Below are 21,953 nucleotides of genomic sequence, written 5' to 3'. Positions count from 1 at the left end.
GCAAGAAACCTTTGTTATCATACGCCAAAATTCAAACACTGTCATCATCACTGTGAAAAGGAATCACATAGTAAATGCATAAGCAATAAGATAGACATATAAGAATTTTTGTTTCATAATACGTAACTAATTTACTCTAGTTTATGTATGCTTCAGAAAGAGAGTTTATCCTCCAATCACACTTGAGAGATTACTCTAGTTTGGTTCATATCCCTTATATGTATAAGTTTTCTCACAAAAACAAAACAAAACTGACATGTTGCGCTCACAAAGCTCGAGAAATGATTTCTTTATTTGTCTTTAGTTTAATAGTATTTCTATTTACATACCACTGTATTTTTTTTAAATGACACCCAAAATTTAATTCTTTTATTTTTTATAACTTAATTGTATCACTTACATACATTTTTCCATAAAATTTTAAGAACTTTTGATTCATATGGTGAGATAATATAAAATTCATATTATAATAATTTCCATAAGTTAAATCTTAATTATTATACAAGAATTTTACATCTTCAAATAAAAATAAAAATATATACTATAAAAATAAATTTTAGATCCCAAATAATAATTTTACCGATAAATATTATAGATTTTGTATATATAAATTACAGTAAAATTATTTATTAACTGTTTTATTAATTTAGAATAAAATAAACTGCCAAAATGATGTTAGATTACAAATAATACGTAACCAAATGTTTAAATAACCTTGTGTCCATTAATCTTCACCTTCTTCAGTTGTCATACATAGGTTAATTTGGATTCTTTTATTGTTTTTCTTAGACATTATTGTAATTGGGCTGAACCCATAACAGAAATCAGAAGAAATGATGTGAAATGGAGAAGGATTATTATTGGACAAAAATAGTGAGCTGTATTAATTCTTATAATTTGATTGGCTAACTGTTTTAACTGATGTGTCAACTTCTCCTTCAATTAAAAAGCTGAGGTGTCAACACTGGAGAGAAACACATTCAGTTTTTATTGTATTGATATATATATAGATTTGATTATAAGTGACAAAGCAAAGAATAAATAAAATAAAGGTGTAGTAGTAATTAAACTAATTCAAGCCAAACTGTTTTTTACCTCTAAAAAGATTTTAGTCGGCCACTTTGGTTTACCTTTGAACCAAAAAACATTACAATTTCTATTGGATAGAATCTTAAAAAGTAGACAATTCACGTCCGTAGCAGATCTCACCACTCGCATGTGTTCCCCTTGATGAACATCGATGCCAACCAAAAAAAGAAAAAGAAAAAGAAAAAGAAAATCTCATCTTTTTTTTTTTTTTTTTTTTAAACCTTTCTCTATCGATATAATAAAACTCTCAATTCAATTTTACCAATCTCTCTCTCTCTCTCTCTCTCTCTCTCTCTCTCTCTTTCTCAGATCACTGGGGAAGCTCCAAGTTCGATTTCTAAAATCATCCGCTATGACCTCACAAGCTTGTCTTCTTCTTCAGAAACAGCTCAAAGGTAACCCCTCCTCCGCGAATCTTTCTTTAACCAAATCTGTTTGTTGTTGTTGTTGTCGTTGTTGTTCTCTGTTATTGAATTCGATTTGTGTGTTTCAGATCTTTGTAAGCATCCTGTAGATGGGTTCTCTGCTGGTCTAGTTGATGAAAAGAATATATTCGAATGGAGCGTTACTATCATCGGTCCTCCTGATACTCTCTAGTACGTTTTCTCTATCTTCTTGATTCGATGATCCATTTGTGATTTTGAGCTTTTGAATGGATCGAATTAGGTGTGAATACATTGGAGTAGTGTTGTTGTTGTTGTTGTGGAATTGAAATTGAATTGCTTTATTTTATGAGTTAAAATGTAACTTTTATGAATGCAGTGAAGGAGGTTTTTTCAATGCCATTATGTCATTCCCACAAAACTATCCTAATAGCCCACCTACGGTGCGGTTTACTTCAGATATTTGGCATCCGAATGGTTAGTTCTTATCTCTTGGACATTGATCTTGTTTTGAGATAGTTAAGGTTTATTTGGAAAATGTTTCTGTTAATGGTTTTGTAGTTTATCCTGATGGGCGTGTTTGTATATCTATTCTACATCCTCCTGGTGATGATCCGAGCGGGTATGAGCTTGCTAGCGAGCGTTGGACACCTGTTCACACAGTACGTTTTAAAAAGATTCATCCAACATTACTCTCTTTGTTTGCATATGTTAGCAGCTTCGTCCAAAGAACAAGAATCATGTCATTTAGAATTTGATGAATGTTAAATACCAACGATGATTTCAGGTTGAGAGTATTATGTTGAGTATCATATCAATGCTCTCTGGTCCCAACGATGAATCTCCAGCAAACGTTGAAGCTGCTGTAAGTATCTTTCTATCGGTTAGCCTATGATCTCATGAGCTTCACACTGCGTCTCATTGAATTTGCATATGGTTTATGTACTAGAGGTTGCGCTCGTGTAACCATTCTCGCTGTGTTTTTCCTCTTGCAGAAAGAATGGAGAGAGAAGAGAAACGAGTTCAAGAAGAAAGTGAGCCGTTGTGTCAGAAAATCTCAAGAAATGTTGTGATCAACACAAAAACAACAATTTCACACTTTGAACTCCAATTTCTTCTGGAGTTCATAAAGTTCATTTAAAAACTGTCCAAACACTACTTGTAATAAACCCGTCTTTGCATCTTTTAATCGCGTTTCCTCAACGTGAAATGGAAGTGTTTGGTCGAGACAAAAAAAGTGTTGTTGTTCTTGAGGAAACTGACATTAAAATTTATACTATTCATACGTTTTCTTCTACTGAAGAAGCTTTGTTGCAGCTTTGTGTTTTACATTTTTTTTTGTTTTGTACGCTGAAAACTCCACCCCGTTCTTACGTTCCCGTATAAAACTTCGTCCAGTTTCGGTTTTTTTTTTTGTAGAGTAATAAAGAAACAGCATGATGTTAGCCTCTCAAGGGTCTACGTTATTAAATAGGTTTGTGACGTCGTCGATCCTGGACCGTTCATTTACTTATCAATCGTTATCAAAACAGTTGAGCAGTACACGTGTCCCACACCGTATTGCTCTTGTTTAATTTTTTATTTTTTTTCTATTTCGAAGCTTCGTTGAGCTTTGTGAAAACTTCGGAGAGAAAGACGAAATCTCTCTTTCGCCGGTGAGAATTTGATTCTCCGATCACTACATCGATTCCGCTTACCGATCTGATGCTCGTCTATAAATTCGATGGTTGATGAAGAAATCACAGAGATTTCATGGTTCGTTTTGTGTTTTTTTTAAAAAAAAAAAAAATAGAATTCTCATAATTGCGTCTTCAAATTAGTGATTTGGTTTCGTTTCATATGATCGGAATGTGTTTATTAATGCAGATTGATGTTTTATTGAAATGGAATTGGTGTGATCTGAGTTTTCGTGGCGTATTGATTCATCGTTGAAGTCAGTGTTGTGGGGTTTGATTTTTATTATAATGGGAGATAATTCTGGTAGAAGTAGGAGCTCTATGATGGCAACTGGGAAAGAGTTGTTGTTACCTAAGAGAAGCTTAGTAGCTGCTATTCCAAGAGCGGTTCAGCAGACGATTTGTAAGCATGTTTCGTTTGGGAATAATGATGGTAGAGGAGTAGGAAGTGGGGCTTTGGGTAATGCAGCTGTGTTTCTGCTTAAAGTCGCTGTTTTGGAAGTTGTTAGAAGGGTTTCCAAGGCTAAATGTCCTCATTTGTGGACTAGTATTCAGGCGTTGCAATGCCTTTGTTATCCTCCTCTTAAGTGGATTCAGAGATGGGCTCCTTTTAAGGAGTTGATCAAGGCAATGCAGGTTTGCTACTGTGCCCTTTTTCCATTTGTTGCTTTTTATGCCCAACTGTTTATAAAGCATGAAAATTTCGAAACACATAGCATTGTTACATGAATCTAAGATGAATGAAACAAAGTTTGAAAAAATGATTCTCTAGGTCCTAAGTTTGTTTTTTTTTTTTTTTCACTAGTCTCAACTTAATCATGTTATACATGCTGAGTATAGGTACGCTTTAACTACATGTGTCACTTGTAATATATTTATCTGGATGAAATTAACATATATTGTCCTCTTCTCTGTGCTTCAAAGGTCATTCATTCCGTCCTTCTCACATTTTACTTTGCAATTTGATCGAATCAGAAGTTATTCCTACATCATGCTTTGGTGGCAACACATTGATTGGTGTTATAATCTTGTTTGATGAATCCTGGTCACTTGTAGTTATGTGATCTTTTATACTCTTAAGCTTGCTTATGTGTCATGCCAGATATCATCTCATCTCACATGTGCAGGGTCCTTTGATGTGCTTATTTTGTATTTTTTTTCACCATAATGATCTGGGGTGAGTCTTACTAACTGTATGTATTCTTTGTGCAGATGCTGTCTCGGCCATTATTGGTCCTCACGATAGCTGAGGCTCTCACAGACCAGTCAGAGTTAAAGAAAGAAGCCCCAGGTGGCAACACTTCTCATGCATCTTCAGAATCACAATCTGACCCACAGACGTCACAGTCTCTATCAGATATAAGGTATGTGATGTAAAATTCGTACATGTTGTATTGTACTTTAATAGTCTGAGCCTGTACAACTTTAATCTGAAGCACTTGAAGCTTTGCAAATCCATTGAAACTACTAAACCCCCATCGACTTTTTATTGTAAATGTAGAATTGAAGATGAGGCTCCACTTCATGTAACTTCACAAGACTGGCTTAGACAACTCTATGAAGAACTGGAAAAACAGAGGCTTAGCTTACCCGAGAGGTACTCTCAAATGTAGTGTTATATGACGAAGAGCTACCTTCTTTGAGTTTTGACTTTAAATTTTCCGCATTAGATCATAACCATCCAGTCTCATTTTAATGTAGAGTCAATGAAGACGAGCTCCATAGATTCTATAGAGTGTCAAATGGAGACTTCACATCCTTACTATCTTCAATAAAAAAAACAATCCAGTGGAGGGAGACTTACAGAATCCTATCTGAAGAAGAACTTGAGACATGGTCAAGTTTAGTCTTTTGGCATGGATATGACAGGAACCAACGACCTTGCCTCATTGTCCGCTTGGGGCTTGCTTTCTTAAAGTTGCCAGCTCATGAAAGACCTCGTTTTGCTCAGGCAATCAGTACGTCCCTAGTGGCTCTACTACATTTTTCCAGTATTTTCTTTGATACGGCATCCTTTTAATTTTCCAGTATTGTCACTGTTTCAGTATCTCAGGTAGAGCACGGCGTTTTGCATCTTCTGACCCCCGAGAATTCAGAACTTGCAGTGTTAGTCGATTGTGAAGGATTATCTCCTCTGAGGATTCCAATGCAGATGATGAGATCTTGTTCATCCATTCTTCAAGATCACTTCCCTAACCGTCTTGGCTGTCTATTCATCATTCGCCTCCCTCCTGTTGTCCGAGTCATTTCCCAGACTTTCATCCAAGTAAAAGATCTACCTGAGCTAACTTCAGTTTTTCGGTTTTCTTAGTCTTCGTTCTTGGATCTATAAATGGATCTATGATAGTTGCATATCCCCTGCCTAAACTTATGTTCTTCTCTCATAGATTCTTAGACCAACCACACGCAAGAAGCTGAGAATTGAAGGGGAAACTTTCCATCGAGTTCTCTCTGAATATCTTCAGACGCTTCCTTCATACCTTGGCAGTGACTGCAATTGCAAAAGATGCTCGAATCTCAACGAAAAAGATCCACCACAAACACAAACACACCAAAGAAGCAAGAGTAGGAGCTCGAGGGAAACAGAGAAGCTAGACGACGGCCACTGGAGTTACAATGTCCAGACACCGGATTTAGCATATGAGGATGAATCGAGCCTGAACATATGTAACCAAGTTCTGCGAACATCAGTAGTGTTCTTGCTCATGATTTGGCTCCTCGGTGCACTTCTAGCTGGATTCGCCGATCCTGAGAGCAGACCTTTTTAAGCTTCCATAAGGTAAAAACCATCGTCGTATTACAGTCATTAGTGAATTTTAGGCAAATCCGTATGTTTTCTGTATACATCGTAACAGTATATGTGTGATATGCGTTGTTATATAATCATGAGTGAATAAACCATCTCTCATTCAGCATGTTCGTTGCAAACCGCGGATGGATAATAACAATCAATTAGTTCAACTTAATATTGTACGGTCCAGTATCGTGTTGATGGTTGTTGTGAGTACATTAAGATATACCAACTACGGTCCAAGATCATGTTGATGAGAATCTGGTGACCCTCTGTTCCGAACCAAAAGAAAAGTAAAAGACCAAACAAATAAAACAAAAGATGAAGAAGAGATAGTCAATGAAGATCTGTGTCGTGAGAGAGAAGAAGAGCCTTTTCCTTAATCCGATTATTTAGGGGTGTTATTGGTTTCTTGATTTGTAAATCTATATAGGATTTGAAAGTTTTAATTTATTCTGAAAATTAAAACACATGGATTTTGGATTTTGAAAAAACGTATCAAACTGGATTTGAATTTTCTATTTTTTATTTTTAAATCTTTTTGGAGTGTTATTGGATTCAAGTTAGAAAGAATTTTGATGACTTCAATAAAATAATAGAAAGTGAACAAATGAAAAATAAATAAATAGTTTTTCTATATCTTGTAGAATTGCTTAAACAAACTTTATATTTTGATGATACTTCATGATTTTAATTTGTGAACAAAAGTGTATAAAATCATAAACCAATAACATAATAATTATAGTCCTTTAAACTCTTTTCACCATTATTAATGATGATGACCAAAATAAAATAACTATTAGTAAAATAGATTTTAAAAGAAATGAAAAAATACAAATAAAATTAATTTATAAATAAAGTTTGGAAAAATAAAGTTGTAGAAAGAAGAAAAAAAAACAAAGTTGCTATAAATTTTTTTTAAAAAGGTAGAAAAAGGTATGATTGGCAAATAATTTGCTGTGAAAAGCTTTTAAATACTTCTAAAGTCTTAAAAGCAACATTCACTCCGCATCACAAATAAAACACAGTACAAGAAACGAACAAAACAATCATTTACAAGAAACTTATTTAGCGTTATTGACCTGTTTTTAATGGTTTTCAACGTGCTCTATATGATTTTGAGGGTCGGGGCAAACTCTTGCCAAATCATCCAGATACTTAAGTAAATATTTAAAATCAATCAGACCATAACGATATTGCATAGATACTTCTTAAACACCGAAAACAAGTATATATCTTTACCAAGTAAAAGACTGCACTTTCTCTTAAATTTTTTAATCATTATCAAACTGAAGTCAACAATAGCGATGTGTACGAGAGAACAAGCTCTTCTTAATTCTAAAAACAAACAAAACAAAAATAATTTTTTTTTTTATCTAAAGGATCATATGTCAAGATTTTTGTTTTTAGCCTGTGATTGTTAACATAAGATTTAGATAGTGCAACTGGTTTCTTTGATAGATCAACAAGTTTATTAAATGTCAAGTTAAATGGTACTAATTATAATAACAATAAATTATTGTATATTTAATAGTCAATAAATATATTTCGGGTATTAAAAAGAAATAATGAAAAAATGATAAATGAAAAGAAAAATGACAATGTTATTCGAATATTTTTTAAGAAGGTATAAAATATAAATTATGGATTTTTTTCAAACTTTTTTTTTATTCTTGACTTCTTTCTTTTTCAGACTTTTTACTAGTAATATGAACATAAATAGATTTCTAAATATATAAGAATTTACCTTAAAATAAAGAACAAACTTTTATAAATACTACTAAAATGAGTTTTTTTTAAAAAAATACCACTTTTATTTTTATTTTCCATGTATATCACTAAAATGTAGCTTTTCCAAAAATATCACAAAATTGAGCTAAAGTTTTAATACTAACACTAAACCCTACTTACTTAAAACTATGTATTAAATATTGCATTGTCAACCTAAACCTAAAAAAAATTATATTTTTAAAAATCAATTTTTTTTGTGTGTGTTTGTGGTATTTTTGAAAAATAAAACTAAAATTGGTATTTTTGAAAAAAAATTAAATTGTAGTATTTTGAAAAAAATTTCTAAAAGAAATATTCCCGCAAAATTCTAATTAACTTTGAACAAGTTTAGTTTTACAAAAATAAATATCCAAAGAGATAATGCGACTAATATATCCAGGCTGAGGCTTCCAGTCCCAGCCTATACGTAACTCCAATTCTTAAAAAAAAATGGATATAAGACAGAACATTTGGAAAGTGTACAAAGTAAATCAAATTGTTTTGCTAAAATTGGAAAATAAAATATAATTTGTTGACAAGTTTAGAAACTGCCACATCAGATAATACGTTTGGTCAAATGTTGAGTTGTCATTGTAATCGAGTAAGCTAAACCACTAATTAATATTACTATTTTTTATTTAATCCACTTTTCGTGTTTTTGAAGACTCTTTTAATCTTTATCTCACCCAACAAAAAATTTAATTAAACAAATTCTAAAAAAGGATTCATAAACAGAAAACAAATATCTTAATTACAAGATATATTCAAACTTTGACATAAGAAGAAGTTCCGACACTTGTGTGTGCGAGTATAATACGATCCTTCTCCCACTCTTCAGATCACAAAGTTTTCGTTTTTTTTTAGGGTTCATCGATACGGTACCGATCTCCTCAATTCCTCTCTTTCTCTAATCGAAAGATTTCATTTTTTCTATTGTTTGATGCGATTTTTTTTTTGTAATCTAAAAATTTCAGGGTTGTGTGGAGTGATCTCTCATCAATGGCGTCAAGTGATAAACAAACAAGCCCAAAGCCTCCACCTTCACCTTCACCTCTCCGCAATTCCAAGTTTTGTCCGGTAAAGTTATGATTTTTATTCGATTCTGGCCATACCCATTCTAATTTCATGCGTTGAATCATGTGAAGGTGTTACTACTTTTATATTGTTGGAGAATGAATCACGTGTTCAGTTTGGTTAATTGATCATTTGATCTCGTTGACATTGTATTGAATCAAACGGTTTAGGGATCTTTTTGATTAGTCACAAGGATCATTTGAGATTGAAATCCTTGGATAATTTGACTTAGATCTGAGGTTGTCACAATCTTGTACTCAGAACAGCAAGAGTCTGTGAGAGAGCTTTGTTAAGTTGTATTGTACTATGTTCTGATTCTTCTATCTTCTATCTTCTATAAGATGTGGTAACTGATTTAGTTTTCTCATTTGTGCAGTCCAATATGAGGATCTTGATCTCAGGAGGAGCTGGATTCATTGGCTCTCACCTTGTTGATAAGTTGATGGAAAATGAAAAGAATGAGGTTAGCATTGAAATGCATGTATCCTATATACATAATAGTTTTTGTGTGATTTGGGTTGATGTTTAAACCTTGTTTCCCCCACAGGTGATTGTTGCTGATAACTATTTCACTGGTTCAAAGGAAAACCTTAAGAAGTGGATCGGTCATCCGAGATTTGAGCTTATCCGTCATGGTATGGTCTTGAAACTCTCTGGCTTGTTACTTTAACTGAGACTGGAAAACGCCTGTCTTTTGTTCTCCGCATTTATATTTGGCTTTTGATTTAACAGATGTCACGGAGCCACTTTTGATTGAGGTTGATCGGATTTACCATCTCGCATGTCCTGCTTCTCCCATCTTCTACAAGTACAACCCTGTGAAGACAATCAAGACCAATGTGATTGGTACACTGAACATGCTAGGTCTTGCCAAGCGTGTTGGAGCAAGGTTTGCAAATTGATCCATTGTTTATACCTTGTTTCTGTTGATTGTGACTAACTAACTCCTCTTCCGAACAGGATTTTGCTTACATCAACCTCGGAAGTGTATGGAGATCCTCTGATCCATCCCCAGCCTGAGAGCTATTGGGGAAATGTCAACCCAATTGGTAGGCTCAAACACTTAACAGCTTTAAATTAATTTACCATCCGTGTCAATTCACTGTCTTATAACGTGATTGCTATGATAAAAGGGGTTAGAAGCTGTTATGATGAGGGCAAGCGTGTGGCTGAGACCTTGATGTTTGACTACCACAGGCAACATGGAATTGGTCAGTTGTATTTCCTAGTGGCTCTCGCGTCAACATTGTTCCTCAAGACTCTCTCTTTTATTGCTTACCTTGTCTTTGTTGTTCGTTGTAGAAATCCGCATTGCCAGAATCTTCAACACCTATGGTCCACGCATGAACATCGATGATGGCCGTGTTGTAAGCAACTTCATTGCTCAAGCACTACGGTGAGCCCACTTTGCCCAATCCATCTAACAAATTTTCCTTTGCGAGCTATAATCTGATTCATGAGTCATCTCCTTGGCCTTGTTGTTGCCATGAATATGTAGGGGTGAGGCATTGACTGTTCAGAAACCAGGGACACAGACTCGCAGTTTCTGTTATGTATCTGACATGGTTGATGGACTTATGCGCCTCATGGAAGGAGATGACACTGGTCCCATCAACATTGGTAACCCTGGTAAATCCCCTAACATTAGACAAAACACAACCCAACCTATCTCTTGAACTTATGCTTAGTGTCTGAATCTTTGGTTTCTCAGGTGAGTTTACCATGGTGGAACTAGCTGAGACAGTGAAGGAGGTGAGTGTCTGGTTTCTTGATTGATATGAGTACGTGCTTTGAAAATCTTGGGTGTCCGGTAATGACATGTTGCTTTGTTTTCAGCTGATTAACCCGAGCATAGAGATAAAGATGGTTGAGAACACACCAGATGATCCAAGACAGAGGAAGCCGGACATCACAAAGGCTAAAGAAGTGTTGGGATGGGAACCAAAGGTGAAACTCCGTGAAGGTCTTCCCCTTATGGAAGAAGACTTCAGGCTAAGGCTCGGAGTCCCCAAAGAATAAAACTTGGTCACGGATCAAAAGCAAACGTGGATGCACTACAAGTCAGTTCTACTTTTCAGATTCCATGGCGCAGGTGGCTGGTTTCGTATAATATGTTTTCCACTTTCCCCACAGTGGAAAACTCCGTAGAGAAAAATAAAGATTATGAACGAATGCTTTTTTTTTTATTTAAATGAAAAAAAAAATTTTTTTCTTGCCATAGTGTTCGCTGCTAAAGTGAAGCCATTTCTTCATATCTTGAAATTCAAAACTTGAATGAGGTAAACAACTTGGGTGAAGTCACTCATCTCTAGACATCAAAAATACTTTGGTCAGCAAACATGTCTATTGTCTATCTTGTGGTTTGTTTTTCATAGAATGTGTAACGGATATAACGCTGCTAACAAGAAACTATGTTACAAAAAACAATTTGCAATGTAATTGATCATCAAAGGCCAAAGCTAAACCTGAATCTAGTTTATGCCACAACCTAAAGTCTACCTAAAAGCAAAAAAGATTAGCATTTTGAAAGATAACGGTTAAGATTGGAACCACTGACAGGATTATTAGAACAAAAGGTTAATATTCATTGGGGAGACAAAGCCTTATTGAATCCATTTCCAACGAGAGTGAACAAAACCATAGCATTGCTAAGTTTCAGAAAGAAAAAAAAAAAGAATTGCAAAACTCAGAGAAAGAAAAGAGTATTATAGAATGCTCTTCCTTTGTTATTGAACAAGTTTCAAAGCTGAAGCATCCGACACAATATGTTCCAGAAATATGTCTCTTAGCTTCTACACTTTCGTGAATCATCATCATCACCTGAAAATACAAAAACAAGTTAGAGTTTTGCTACGAGTTTAAAGCATAGTCAACATGCGATATCACGCAAACTCGCAAGAACAAGAACAGAAAATCAAATGGGAGATTCATTCATGTATATAGAGCAACAAACCTAATAGACAAGACGTTTCTAGTGGTATGACTTTGCATTTCTCAATACGAAATAAATCATCAATTGATAACAAACACTCGAAACCTCAAAGGGACACTTGTTTACATCGATTCCAAAATGCTCTAAGATCAAATCATATACCAAAACGAGAATTTGAAATCTGGTGTTACCTCCGGTGTTGCTGGACGAACTTGGAGTTCTTGGCATCTTCCTCTGCATTTATAAATCAAACATTTTCGACTGGAATTAGGGTTTTTCCAAAAATCAAAAATCAAAAATAAAGACATGTTACACAGAAGTAATCGCATAAATCTCGATCTGAATCCGTAAACACAGCTGAAATGGGAGAAATTTAATTTAATGGATCCGAGGAAGACGACTTTTACCAGTGAATCCGGCGGTTAACTTGGTGATAAGGACGCCGGTGACGGCGAAACCGGTGAGGAACGGCCAGCAACGTTTCCATTCTCTCTTGAAGAACACTGGCCATGGATCGAACAACCTCATCTCTCTCTCTGCAGAAACGATTTCTTCTCAGGTTATTGTTGTGGTCTGATGACTGCTTCTCGCGTCAGGAAGAGAGAGATCAAATCTGAATCAGTTTGTGTGTAAAAGGACTCGTTTCTTTAGTGGGCTTTGTATGTAGCCTTAAACTTGGCCCATGATAAATTTTCAATACCAAGACAATAGTATACTATTATAGCTATGGGCTTTTCAACGGAGTGCTATCTTAGTGCTTCCGGTCTTCCGGCGCTAACAGGTTCTATGGGAAAGTTTAGTGGAATTTGCTCAGTTTCAGTTGGGCAGTTTTAGAGCTTTGATCCTTCTCTCATTCCCTCTGTAAACTTTTACTTTAGGTTTTGGCTTTTGTTTTTCTGTTCTTAAGTCCTAGTTTCCGGAGGTGTGTTACCTGCCGGCTTAAGCTTCCAGGGATGGTCCTTTATTCGTTGGCTTTAGTTTCCGGGGTTATGTTGTTAACCGCTGGCTTTAGCTTCCCTTGTTTAGGCTTAGTGCTTCCCTTGTTTGGGATTAGTCTTAGGTGATTTCTATGTTTTTCACCTTTTTGTTTTCAACAGATGTAATCTGTTAATGATAATATAAACCTAGATGACAAACAAAAAAAAACTATGGGATTTCCGGTTATTCCAGTTTCGATTTTTTCGGTTCTTTGGTTATTTTTATTTTATTTTAAAAATGTTGTCAAAATTAATCGAAATAATATTTGGTTCATTTATTTTGGTTCTCGGTTAATGTAGGTTTTGAATTTTACAATCACAATTAACCAAATTTTTGTTTTTTTTTTTTTTTTTTTTTTTTTCACTCCCGCTTTTCCGATTATTTTGGATAATTCCGGGTTATTCGGTTATTGACGAAAGCTGGTTTATTTTTATTTGTAAATCGATGTAACAGTAGTAGTTATTCAAAAAAAAAAAAAAAGTTTCGGTTGACTGAGAACCGGGCCGAACTAAATTTCTCGGTTAACCAAAATGTTTTAAACATATTACCGATCGGTTGAACACCTATAACTAAAACCGAACCGAATAGCCAAAAGTTGGGTTCGGTTAGTTAGGTTCATTATCTATCCCACCCCAACTTTGTTGCATCAGTTTCTTTAGCAGCTACTCATTGTTGGCGATAAGTTTTGTTTTGACGAAGAAATAGCTTACTAATGTGGAAGATAACTATGCAAATTTCAATACAGCACAGAACACGAGATCAAAAGAGTGTTTTGTTTTTTCGTTTTAATTTTAGTTATGATGTCTCAAAACAAAAACATTGACGAAAGATTATACCAACAACAATTTATCAACGTGAGTTACCTGATAAATGAGGCTTCTTTACAATAACTACCTTGCCCTAGGGATAACCTCAGTATCAAAGTTCATGGTCATCTCAAGGGAACTATCAGTGTACTCCATGTCTTGATTCTTATTTCTCATCAAGTTTTCTGAAGTTAGACACTCTTTAAGTATGCTAATAACTTGGGACATGCTTGGTCGTTTTTCTGAAGAAGGGTTTGCGCATGACATAGCCAATTCAAGAGCTTTCCATACAGAGTTTGAGTTGTAATCTCCGTAAAGATTAGGATCCATGATCCGGGTGATATCTCCTCTGTTAAGCACAAGCGCAACCCATTCTGTTATGTGTCGCTTTTCGCGGTTTTGGTCAATCACACGTTGGTTTGTCATTATCTCCAATAACACTATCCCAAAACTGTAGACATCGCTCATCTCGGCCAACCGACCTGTCCTGTAATACCTGGCAGGCAAGAGAATATGCATTATGATTCATATGTGATCAGTATACCAACTATAATATGAATATGGACTTAAAACTCAACATGGTATGGTGAGTTTCACATCTAGGATGGTTAAGCATCATCTAAAAGATTCCACTTATAAAGAAAAATATGTAATCTAAAATACTTACTCAGGATCTAGATATCCAGGAGTACCAGCAACAACTGTTGAGATATGAGATTCATCTCCAAGTTGGAAGGATCTTGAAAGCCCAAAATCCGCAATTTTGGCAGTGTATCGCTTGTCCAACAATATATTCGTACTTTTGACATCTCTATGTACCATTGATGGCCGACAACCAATATGTAAGTATTCCAGTCCTAAAAATATTAGCAAACGCACATATAACTAAGTTTCTACACAATGTAAATATTTTGAAACTCAACACTATCACCACTATAACAAAAATTTCAAAATGTGACTAACATTTGATTTAATAAGAGTTTAGAAATATTTCATTAGAAATGTTTTATATGGCTTGTTTAGGTTAGGTTAAGATGTATTAGTTGAATGTTCAATGTTTACAATAAAATTTTGGTTTAAACAAGGTAAGTGACTAAGAGCTATTTTGAGTTAGTAGAAACCTAGTGCGGCATCAATGGCTATTCTTAATCGAGTACTCCACTTCAAAATAGAGACATCATGTTTTCCTACAATATATCATCAAAATAAGATATTGTATATGATTTTTGTAGTAACGAAGGAATAATAATGTTATATATATATATATATATTATATCTTTCACCTGACAAATGATGTTTTAAGTCCACGTTGGACATATATTCGTAGATGAGAGCCAAGTGACCTCGTTCATCGCAATACCCAACAAGGCCAACTAAGTTAATGTGGTGAACTCTCAGCAGAAGTTCAACCTGCATACCAACAATTTAACAAATATATAAAACACATTAAATTAGCATGCATGATGCATAAAAATATACATATTTTTTGTTACAACTTTTGCAGAATGTTTAAAGGATTACATGCCTCTGCCTTGAAATGTTTATACCCTTGTGATGATGTTTGAGAGAGTATTTTAACAGCTACTTCCTCTGAACCATTCAAATAACCATGGTAGACAATGCCAAAGCCTCCTTCACCAAGAGCTCTTTCAAAGTTTTTTGTCATTTCTGTAACCTCTGAATAAGTAAACTTTTTCCTTTTTGTCTTGATCGAGTCGTCTGATTTACTACTAGTAGATGGAATTGGTGAAAGGGGTATGTCTGTAGAAAGAAATATTTATTATAAAAACAATACATGTAATAACCTTGTAACATACAATTTGTTGATGAGTCTCTTCAAATTATACCTTTCACATGACTTGGTGCTTTTTTCTTTCTGCACACACAAATGAGAACTAGTAGAACTAGAATGATCACAACAGCAGAAGCAAGTACAATGAATTTCACTGGAATTTGGAGAACCGGAATTTCGAGACTTACTAATCCTGTTTAAGTTAAAAGATGTCAATGGTTATTGAAAATAACTATAGCTTGAATTTGGAGAAGCTAGTAATTAAAGTAAGCACACAATGTGTTAGATGATCTTAGCAAACATAAGTTTTGACTACGACCATCCAGAAGTCTCATAATCAGGGGGCGCCAAAGCGATATAATTATCTTTTTATAAGAAAAAAAGTTTGTCAAATTGAATATAGAAGTTTCGGTACCTTCGGGATCTAGAGCTTGAACAATGTGAATAAGAGAGAAAGCTGATATAAGTGCAAGCAGCAAAATTTCTTGGGGACTCTCCATATTCTCGTAGTTCCGAAGCAAAATACTTGCACTTGCCTAAGTTTTGAACAATCTATGATGTTTACATATAAGCAGTGGGGAGCACAAAAATATTTTTCTGACATATCAAAAAAAGACTTGCACTGGCCTGAAAACGTGAGAACATGATTAAAATGCAAAAATAAATTTAAGGATTAAATACGTTCTAGTGGTCAATAAGCCGTTTTTGGTTAGTTTATACTTTATACAAGTGGTCTAGTTTATCACAAAGATACTATCATACTACTAATAACAGAAAAGTATATGCTATAATAGTACGGAACCACTAACTAACTAATAACTAACATGAGAGGTGAAGAAATGTTAATATATAAAGAGTTGACTTGAATTGTTCTTTTCTTTTGGTAATTTACTTTGTTGTTGTATATGGTTGGTGACTCTTATAGTCTTATGCAACATCTTATGCAACATCCTGATTTAATGGATTATGCATGTATAATGGATTATTCGCTTTTAAAGCCAGCTTCTTTTTTCTTTTTTTTTGTCATTTTTTGAAAATCATTTAGAATTTGGATCAATTTTCTTCTTTTTGAGTTTGTAAATAAATTTGAAAATCATGCATGCATGGATGTTTATTTACAAATATTTTTGAGTTTGTAAATAAAAATATATGGTGTTCAAGCAAACCATGCATGGCTTTGATTACGTACAGACAACAAATTCAAAATACAAGATCAAAATACTCGTAAATTAATTTATCGTCTCTTGTGTTGTGTAGTTATGAGCTTGCGATGTCACCAAATAAAATTTTAAACTTGCTTTTGCCAAAGAAAAATACGCACAAGAAGAAATACATCAACGCAAGGAAAGCGTCTATGCAAATAACTACCTTGCACTAGGAACCACCTCAGTATCAAAGCTCGAGCGCAGTTCGAGAGAATCATCAGTGTCCGTGTCATTTTTCCTTATTTTCATCGACTTTTCAGTAGTTAAACACTCTTTTAGATCAATGACAACCTGAGACATGTTTGGTCGTTTTTCTGAAGAAGGGTTAGCACATGACATAGCTGTAAATGTAGATACTGGAACAACTCGCTGTGAGGAACAAGTCGTTGTGCCGAACAGAGCGTTGTGCCAGTCAGGAAGCTGCATCAGATCACAGACGCCCAAGTTGCTGACATGGATGTGTGAGCTGACGTGGAAAGACGTGAGTGGATGTGATGATGCGTCAAGGAAGGTTGTTGACGTGGTCTTGAAGATAGAGACAAGATTGTACTTGGAGATATGGAAAATATTCTCTGCGATAAATAAGGAAAGGATAAGCTTGAGGAGCAAACAGTTTCCGTTTGTCTGGAGATATAAAGAATATTCTCCGCAACAGTTAAGGAAAGGATAAGGCTGAGAAACAAGCAGTTTCCTTATCCTGTGATACTTGGAGATTCGCCTTCTAGGGCTTCTCAAATCATGTATATATATTCTAGGAGTAGGTCACGAGCCAAGTTGAGCACTCTAGAATATTGATACAGTTGTAAACTTCGAAGCCACAAAAATAAGGCTTAGAAGGGGTGTTCCCAGTTCTCTGCGACGTTAATCAGGGTGGTGATTAAGTGCGCAGAGAATTGTTTTTTCTTTCTCTTAGATCTACTCTGGTGAGAGTTTAGATAGAAAAGAGAGAGGGTGAGTTTTAATCTCTCAGCTAAAAAGAGAGAGGGTGAGTTTATTCTCTTAGATCTACACAGGTGTGTGTTTAGATAGAAAAGAGAAGAGGGGTCAGATTCATTCTTAGTCGGGTGCAATCCTATTGGGTAGAATAGGTTGAGTAAGGGCCGAGACAAAATTGTATCCTTGTAAAAGATAAATTTTGTTAATAAGATTGAATAGAAAAGCGTTGGCTTGGCGCGTTCCAAGTGTGAATCAGTGTGTTGTGCTTCTCTATACCCTTACAATAGCCAATTCAACAGCTCTCCAAACTGAACGAGAGTTGTATTCACCGTGAAGGTTAGGATCAACAATCCTAGTGATATCTCCTCTATTAAGCACAAATGCCACCCATTCTGTAATGTGAAGTTTTTCCGCGGGATTGGTCAAACACACGTTGGTTTGTGATAATCTCTAGTAATACAATCCCAAAACTGTATACATCGCTCAGCTCAGCCAACCGACTTGTTCGATAATATCTGGGAAATGTGAAGATGGAGCGTGGTATACGTATATATTTTGGGATGAAGATGAATGTATGCATAACTTACATAATGTATCAAGAGAGTGAAGTAGTAGTACTTACTCGGGATCAAGATATCCGGGAGTACCAGCAACAACGGTTGAAATCTGAGTTTCATCTCCGACTTGAAACGATCTTGAAAGTCCAAAATCGGCAATTTTGGCCATGAACTGATCATCCAACAATATATTAGTACTTTTGACATCTCTATGTACCATTGGTGGTCGGCATCCATAGTGCAAGTATTCCAATCCTTTGAAATAAATTTATTCATGTTAGTTTAAGCCAGAAATTCTGGTGAGTGAAAGCGTGATTGGATATAGTATATTATCATTATAAGTTTAAAACATATTTTTGTCGAAGTTTGGATACAATTTTTTTACTTAAAATGTGTTTAGATGGTGTTCTACTTGTATTAAGAGGTACTTACATATGTGCACATGTTCATATGTTTGAATCATTTATATCCACTAGTGAATCATGCATGACATGACCCCTATGGTAGTGAACATGTGACTGAAACTATATTGAGTAAGTACGAACCTAGGGCAACATCGATGGCTATTCTTAGTCTGGTAGTCCATTCCAAAACAGAGTCACCCTATTTTCCTGTATTAGATTGTCAAAATTAGTTGTCCTATGAATTATATATCTCTAATAATCAAAATAGTGATATAGATATATTCATCTTTCACCTGACAAATGATCTTTTAAATCTCCATTGGGCATGTATTCGTAGATGAGGGCCAAATGATCTTTTTCATCGCAATATCCAACAAGGCTCACCAAATTTATGTGGTGAACTCTTAGAAGGAGCTCGACCTAAATACCAACAATAATAAAACACATTTTTTTAACACAACACATTTTTCTTATCACTGGTTTTTTTTTTTTTGTTGTAATTTTGTAAGAAGATATATGGCATATCATACCTCTGCCTTGAAGTGTTTATAGCCCTGTGATGATGATTGCGAGAGTACTTTAACAGCTACTTGATCTGAATGTTTCAGATAACCATGATAGACTATGCCAAACCCTCCTTCCCTTAGAGCTTTTTGGAAAATTTTGTCATTTCTACAACTTCTGAATAAATAAATCTTCTCCTTTTTGTCTTGATCAGCTGTTCCGATATATTCTTTGACGTGATATCCATTGTTGGCATAGCTAGCGATAGGGATAAAGATGTGTAGAGACTAATCCAGTGAGACAACGATAACCATGACACCTTCTACTATATAAATTGTTTTTTAGTAATTCATCTATGCAAATACCTTCCATATGGACTGATCGCCTTTTCTTTTTGAACACGTAAGTGAAGATCATTACCACTATGATGACCACGACTGCAGAAGCAACTAATGCAACTATCATCATTGGAAATTTCTTTTTTGGGACACATGAATTGGATAAACACGTATTATCGCCATCAACACTACAAAATACAAAAAAAAAAAAAAAACATGTCGATTTTTTAGTAATCTGAATGCACACGGGAGATCTTGACCGAAAAATGTGTGTAAATATGGATTTCTTTCTTACAATAATTTTAGTCCTTTCTTTTCTCTATCACGAAGAGTCTTTGGAATTGGCCCACTCAGTTTGTTCTTGCTCAAGTCTCTGTTAAAACCAAATAAATTTTTGTACTTAGGTGAACATGATCCATGAAAAATACCCTTACTAACATGTCAGAAAACTTACATGAACATCAATGTTTTCATGTTAGCTAGAAATTCGGGCACCATTCCTGTCAAATTGTTATTTGACAAGTCCCTATAATGTTTGTATGAAATCAATTAAGAAAAAATTACTGACATGTAGAAACTATTTTCCTTTCAATTAATAATGATGATACTTACAACTTTTCGAGATGAGTAAGATTTTGAATTCCAGTTGATATGGTTCCCATTAGTCCACTTGAAGACAAGTTTCTATTTATAAGTTCAAAACAAAACCAGAAAAAAATATACAAGTCTAATGTCGTTAGAAATTATTTTCTAACATGTTTAACGAGGGTTAAGTAATAGATATCTCACAAAGAAGTTATTCTTGGTGGTGTAGACACATTCATTTCGTTGCAACTTAGACCATCCCACAAAAACTGTCGTGGTACGCATGGGTCTCCTTGCCATGAGATTCTACTCAATCTGTGGGTGTCTTTGATGTTATTGATAGTAATCACTGTCAGAAAGTTTCCCGATGTACGTGTTAGAGATTAAGCATATAAGTTTTTTTTTTAATATTTCATCAAAAGAGCATATTACTCCCCAAAATTTACTATCCATCCAAAAAAACTTACCATCATCTTCGTTTGTTGTAGACTGTGGAAAGTCAATAACTGTGAAAACTTCAATGGCGGTAAGTAGAGGCGGGAGAGTTGAGTTTTAAGTTCTTTTCAGCTCTAATAAGCATTTCCCTACTTCACAAACAAATGGTGACACACTGTAAAGAGTGCTGGCCTTCAGATATTTAGAGCTCAGAGTTGGAATAATAACTTCTCCGTTCCACAAAAGGCTAAACTCTCTAGTCTGGTTAGCCTGTAAGGCTTGGATCTCAGAGAAGTGGAAGTAGAAGTAAAGTTCATCTTTAGGGAACTCAAGATCCTTGGTAAAAGTCAACGGTGCAGTAGCATTGGCAGGTACTGCGGCGGTCATGAGCACATCTTGCGGCGCAAGAAAACCATTAATGGTGTTGTTCACTTTGAGAGTGGTGGAGATTTGCTTCCACTCCGACTCAAAGTATGGAACCCATTTTCGATCATAGAAATCATCTGGGTACCTGCGCTAACCATAATCTTGTATCATTAGCCGCTGACAAGAGAATAAGTAAAAAGTGTAAAATAACTTTAATATAAATTTAAAGCTGATTTACCTTATAACTTTTGTTGATTCACTTAGGTATGATCTTAGTATCGACTTCAAAGAACCTGATTCTGTGATGTAAGTATTATTTGGTAGAGACCTTAATTCCAATACCGATATGATAGGCGTTGCTGTGCCTGTCTTTATAAGACAAACATCCAAAGAGTTTGACTTTGGGATGTGAATGATCTCCTCCCATGTATCACCATTTACATGCTTTTCCAAATCTATTGTTACCCAAAAATTAGGGCCTATATACAAATCAAATCTAGGAGAAATGTTAAGACCATCATAATTTCCATAGTTACTTGTAGCCCTGATCAAATAATTTGTTCCCTGATGAACGCTAAGATTGTAACAGTTTCTTACTCCATCTGGAAAGTACCTCAACGTTATTTGTGATCTTGGGTACTTCGACTCAAGACTTGCATCAATTTTACCAATTTTTCCACTTTGGATGAAGCTTGAATCTGATGAAAACTGTAATCCAGTTTCCAGCTCAATGTAAGGAGATTGCTCATTCGGGGATAATCCACAATCCAAACTGATGAACCCTGTTTTACAAGCAATGTCAATTAATAAGATAGACATTTCACTCGTTTCAAAATGAATACAAAAAAAAATACTAAACGTTTGAGTTGAAATGTGGTTACCTGCTTGGGCTTGAACAAGATCAATAATAGAAGAAGCTACTATTAGTGCCACCAACAAAAACCTATGGGAACTCTCCATATTCTCTTGAATTCCCAAAGAAAATCTGAAAACTAGCTAACAGAAGACCTTATAATACTCATTTGGACATTCTAAGTGGCAGAGCGTACCAAGTCATGTCTCAGCTTTTATTAGAAAAAAGGGAAAAAAAAAAAAAAGTCAAGCCTCATGGTAACGTGTAAAACAGGTCACACCTCTGAGATTGTGAAATAATGGCTTAATTGTTCTACAAAGGAAATTCAATTAACATATGAATAATTACGTTTGCTAATTTTTTTTTTTTTTATCCAACTTGTTTTGTTTACTTCAAATAACTTATTAGCACAGAAACGCTTATGATCAGGACATTAAACTAGAGATTCAAAGCTACTGGTTCGTTGGTATAAACTGATA

The 21,953-nt window shown here is 34.9% G+C and overlaps 4 protein-coding genes, 1 long non-coding RNA gene and 1 pseudogene across 7 annotated transcripts; 3 read left to right on the top strand and 3 right to left on the bottom strand.

The window, feature by feature from the left end:
- The first annotated feature begins 1,241 nt into the window (after positions 1-1,241).
- Positions 1,242-2,788, top strand: LOC104711101 (ubiquitin-conjugating enzyme E2 13). The gene is made up of 6 exons (XM_010427775.3): positions 1,242-1,484; positions 1,583-1,685; positions 1,852-1,949; positions 2,034-2,134; positions 2,260-2,337; positions 2,468-2,788. The coding sequence occupies exons 1-6, from the start codon at positions 1,442-1,444 to the stop codon at positions 2,543-2,545; spliced, it is 501 nt and encodes a 166-aa protein (XP_010426077.1). The 5' UTR covers positions 1,242-1,441; the 3' UTR covers positions 2,546-2,788.
- A 101-nt stretch (positions 2,789-2,889) lies between these two features.
- On the top strand, positions 2,890-6,114 carry LOC104715329 (uncharacterized). The gene is made up of 7 exons (XM_010432744.3): positions 2,890-3,227; positions 3,339-3,784; positions 4,361-4,512; positions 4,650-4,745; positions 4,850-5,106; positions 5,194-5,414; positions 5,536-6,114. Exons 2-7 carry the CDS (start codon positions 3,437-3,439, stop codon positions 5,914-5,916), a joined length of 1,455 nt encoding a protein of 484 aa, XP_010431046.3. The 5' UTR covers positions 2,890-3,227; positions 3,339-3,436; the 3' UTR covers positions 5,917-6,114.
- A 2,240-nt stretch (positions 6,115-8,354) lies between these two features.
- On the top strand, positions 8,355-11,001 carry LOC104711100 (UDP-glucuronic acid decarboxylase 5). The gene is made up of 11 exons (XM_010427774.3): positions 8,355-8,587; positions 8,684-8,786; positions 9,160-9,246; positions 9,331-9,418; positions 9,516-9,672; positions 9,744-9,832; positions 9,917-9,994; positions 10,086-10,179; positions 10,282-10,412; positions 10,495-10,535; positions 10,620-11,001. The coding sequence occupies exons 2-11, from the start codon at positions 8,709-8,711 to the stop codon at positions 10,800-10,802; spliced, it is 1,026 nt and encodes a 341-aa protein (XP_010426076.1). The 5' UTR covers positions 8,355-8,587; positions 8,684-8,708; the 3' UTR covers positions 10,803-11,001.
- A 319-nt stretch (positions 11,002-11,320) lies between these two features.
- Positions 11,321-12,341, bottom strand: LOC104711099 (ATP synthase small subunit 6-A, mitochondrial). 2 transcript variants are annotated; one of them, XR_755204.3, is made up of 3 exons: positions 12,123-12,219; positions 11,907-11,949; positions 11,321-11,603 (listed from the first exon to the last, which is right to left on the bottom strand). It is a non-coding gene; the product is annotated as an ATP synthase small subunit 6-A, mitochondrial (long non-coding RNA). The 2 variants fall into 2 exon arrangements; XR_002033432.2 differs by lacking the exon at positions 11,321-11,603 and having other exon boundaries at positions 11,903-11,949; positions 12,123-12,341.
- Positions 12,342-13,409: 1,068 nt separating this feature from the next.
- Positions 13,410-16,659, bottom strand: LOC104711096 (putative receptor-like protein kinase At3g46340). The gene is made up of 7 exons (XM_087464199.1): positions 15,707-16,659; positions 15,347-15,484; positions 15,025-15,260; positions 14,783-14,909; positions 14,621-14,686; positions 14,167-14,356; positions 13,410-13,995 (listed from the first exon to the last, which is right to left on the bottom strand). The coding sequence occupies exons 1-7, from the start codon at positions 15,789-15,791 to the stop codon at positions 13,584-13,586; spliced, it is 1,254 nt and encodes a 417-aa protein (XP_087320325.1). The 5' UTR covers positions 15,792-16,659; the 3' UTR covers positions 13,410-13,583.
- Positions 16,660-17,577: 918 nt separating this feature from the next.
- On the bottom strand, positions 17,578-21,643 carry LOC104711098 (putative receptor-like protein kinase At3g46340; annotated as a pseudogene). Its single transcript, XR_015565549.1, has 13 exons — positions 21,503-21,643; positions 20,860-21,403; positions 20,288-20,766; positions 20,025-20,169; positions 19,848-19,919; positions 19,690-19,761; positions 19,531-19,608; positions 19,263-19,423; positions 18,924-19,155; positions 18,687-18,813; positions 18,535-18,600; positions 18,055-18,244; positions 17,578-17,947 (listed from the first exon to the last, which is right to left on the bottom strand). The product of XR_015565549.1 is annotated as a putative receptor-like protein kinase At3g46340 (transcript).
- Between the last annotated feature and the right edge of the window lie 310 nt (positions 21,644-21,953).

The sequence above is a fragment of the Camelina sativa genome, chromosome 9 (assembly GCF_030686135.1).
Source record: "Camelina sativa cultivar CO46 ecotype springtype chromosome 9, ASM3068613v1".
NCBI classification, from domain to species: Eukaryota; Viridiplantae; Streptophyta; class Magnoliopsida; order Brassicales; family Brassicaceae; genus Camelina; species Camelina sativa.
This window is presented reverse-complemented; position numbering and strand designations above follow the sequence as displayed.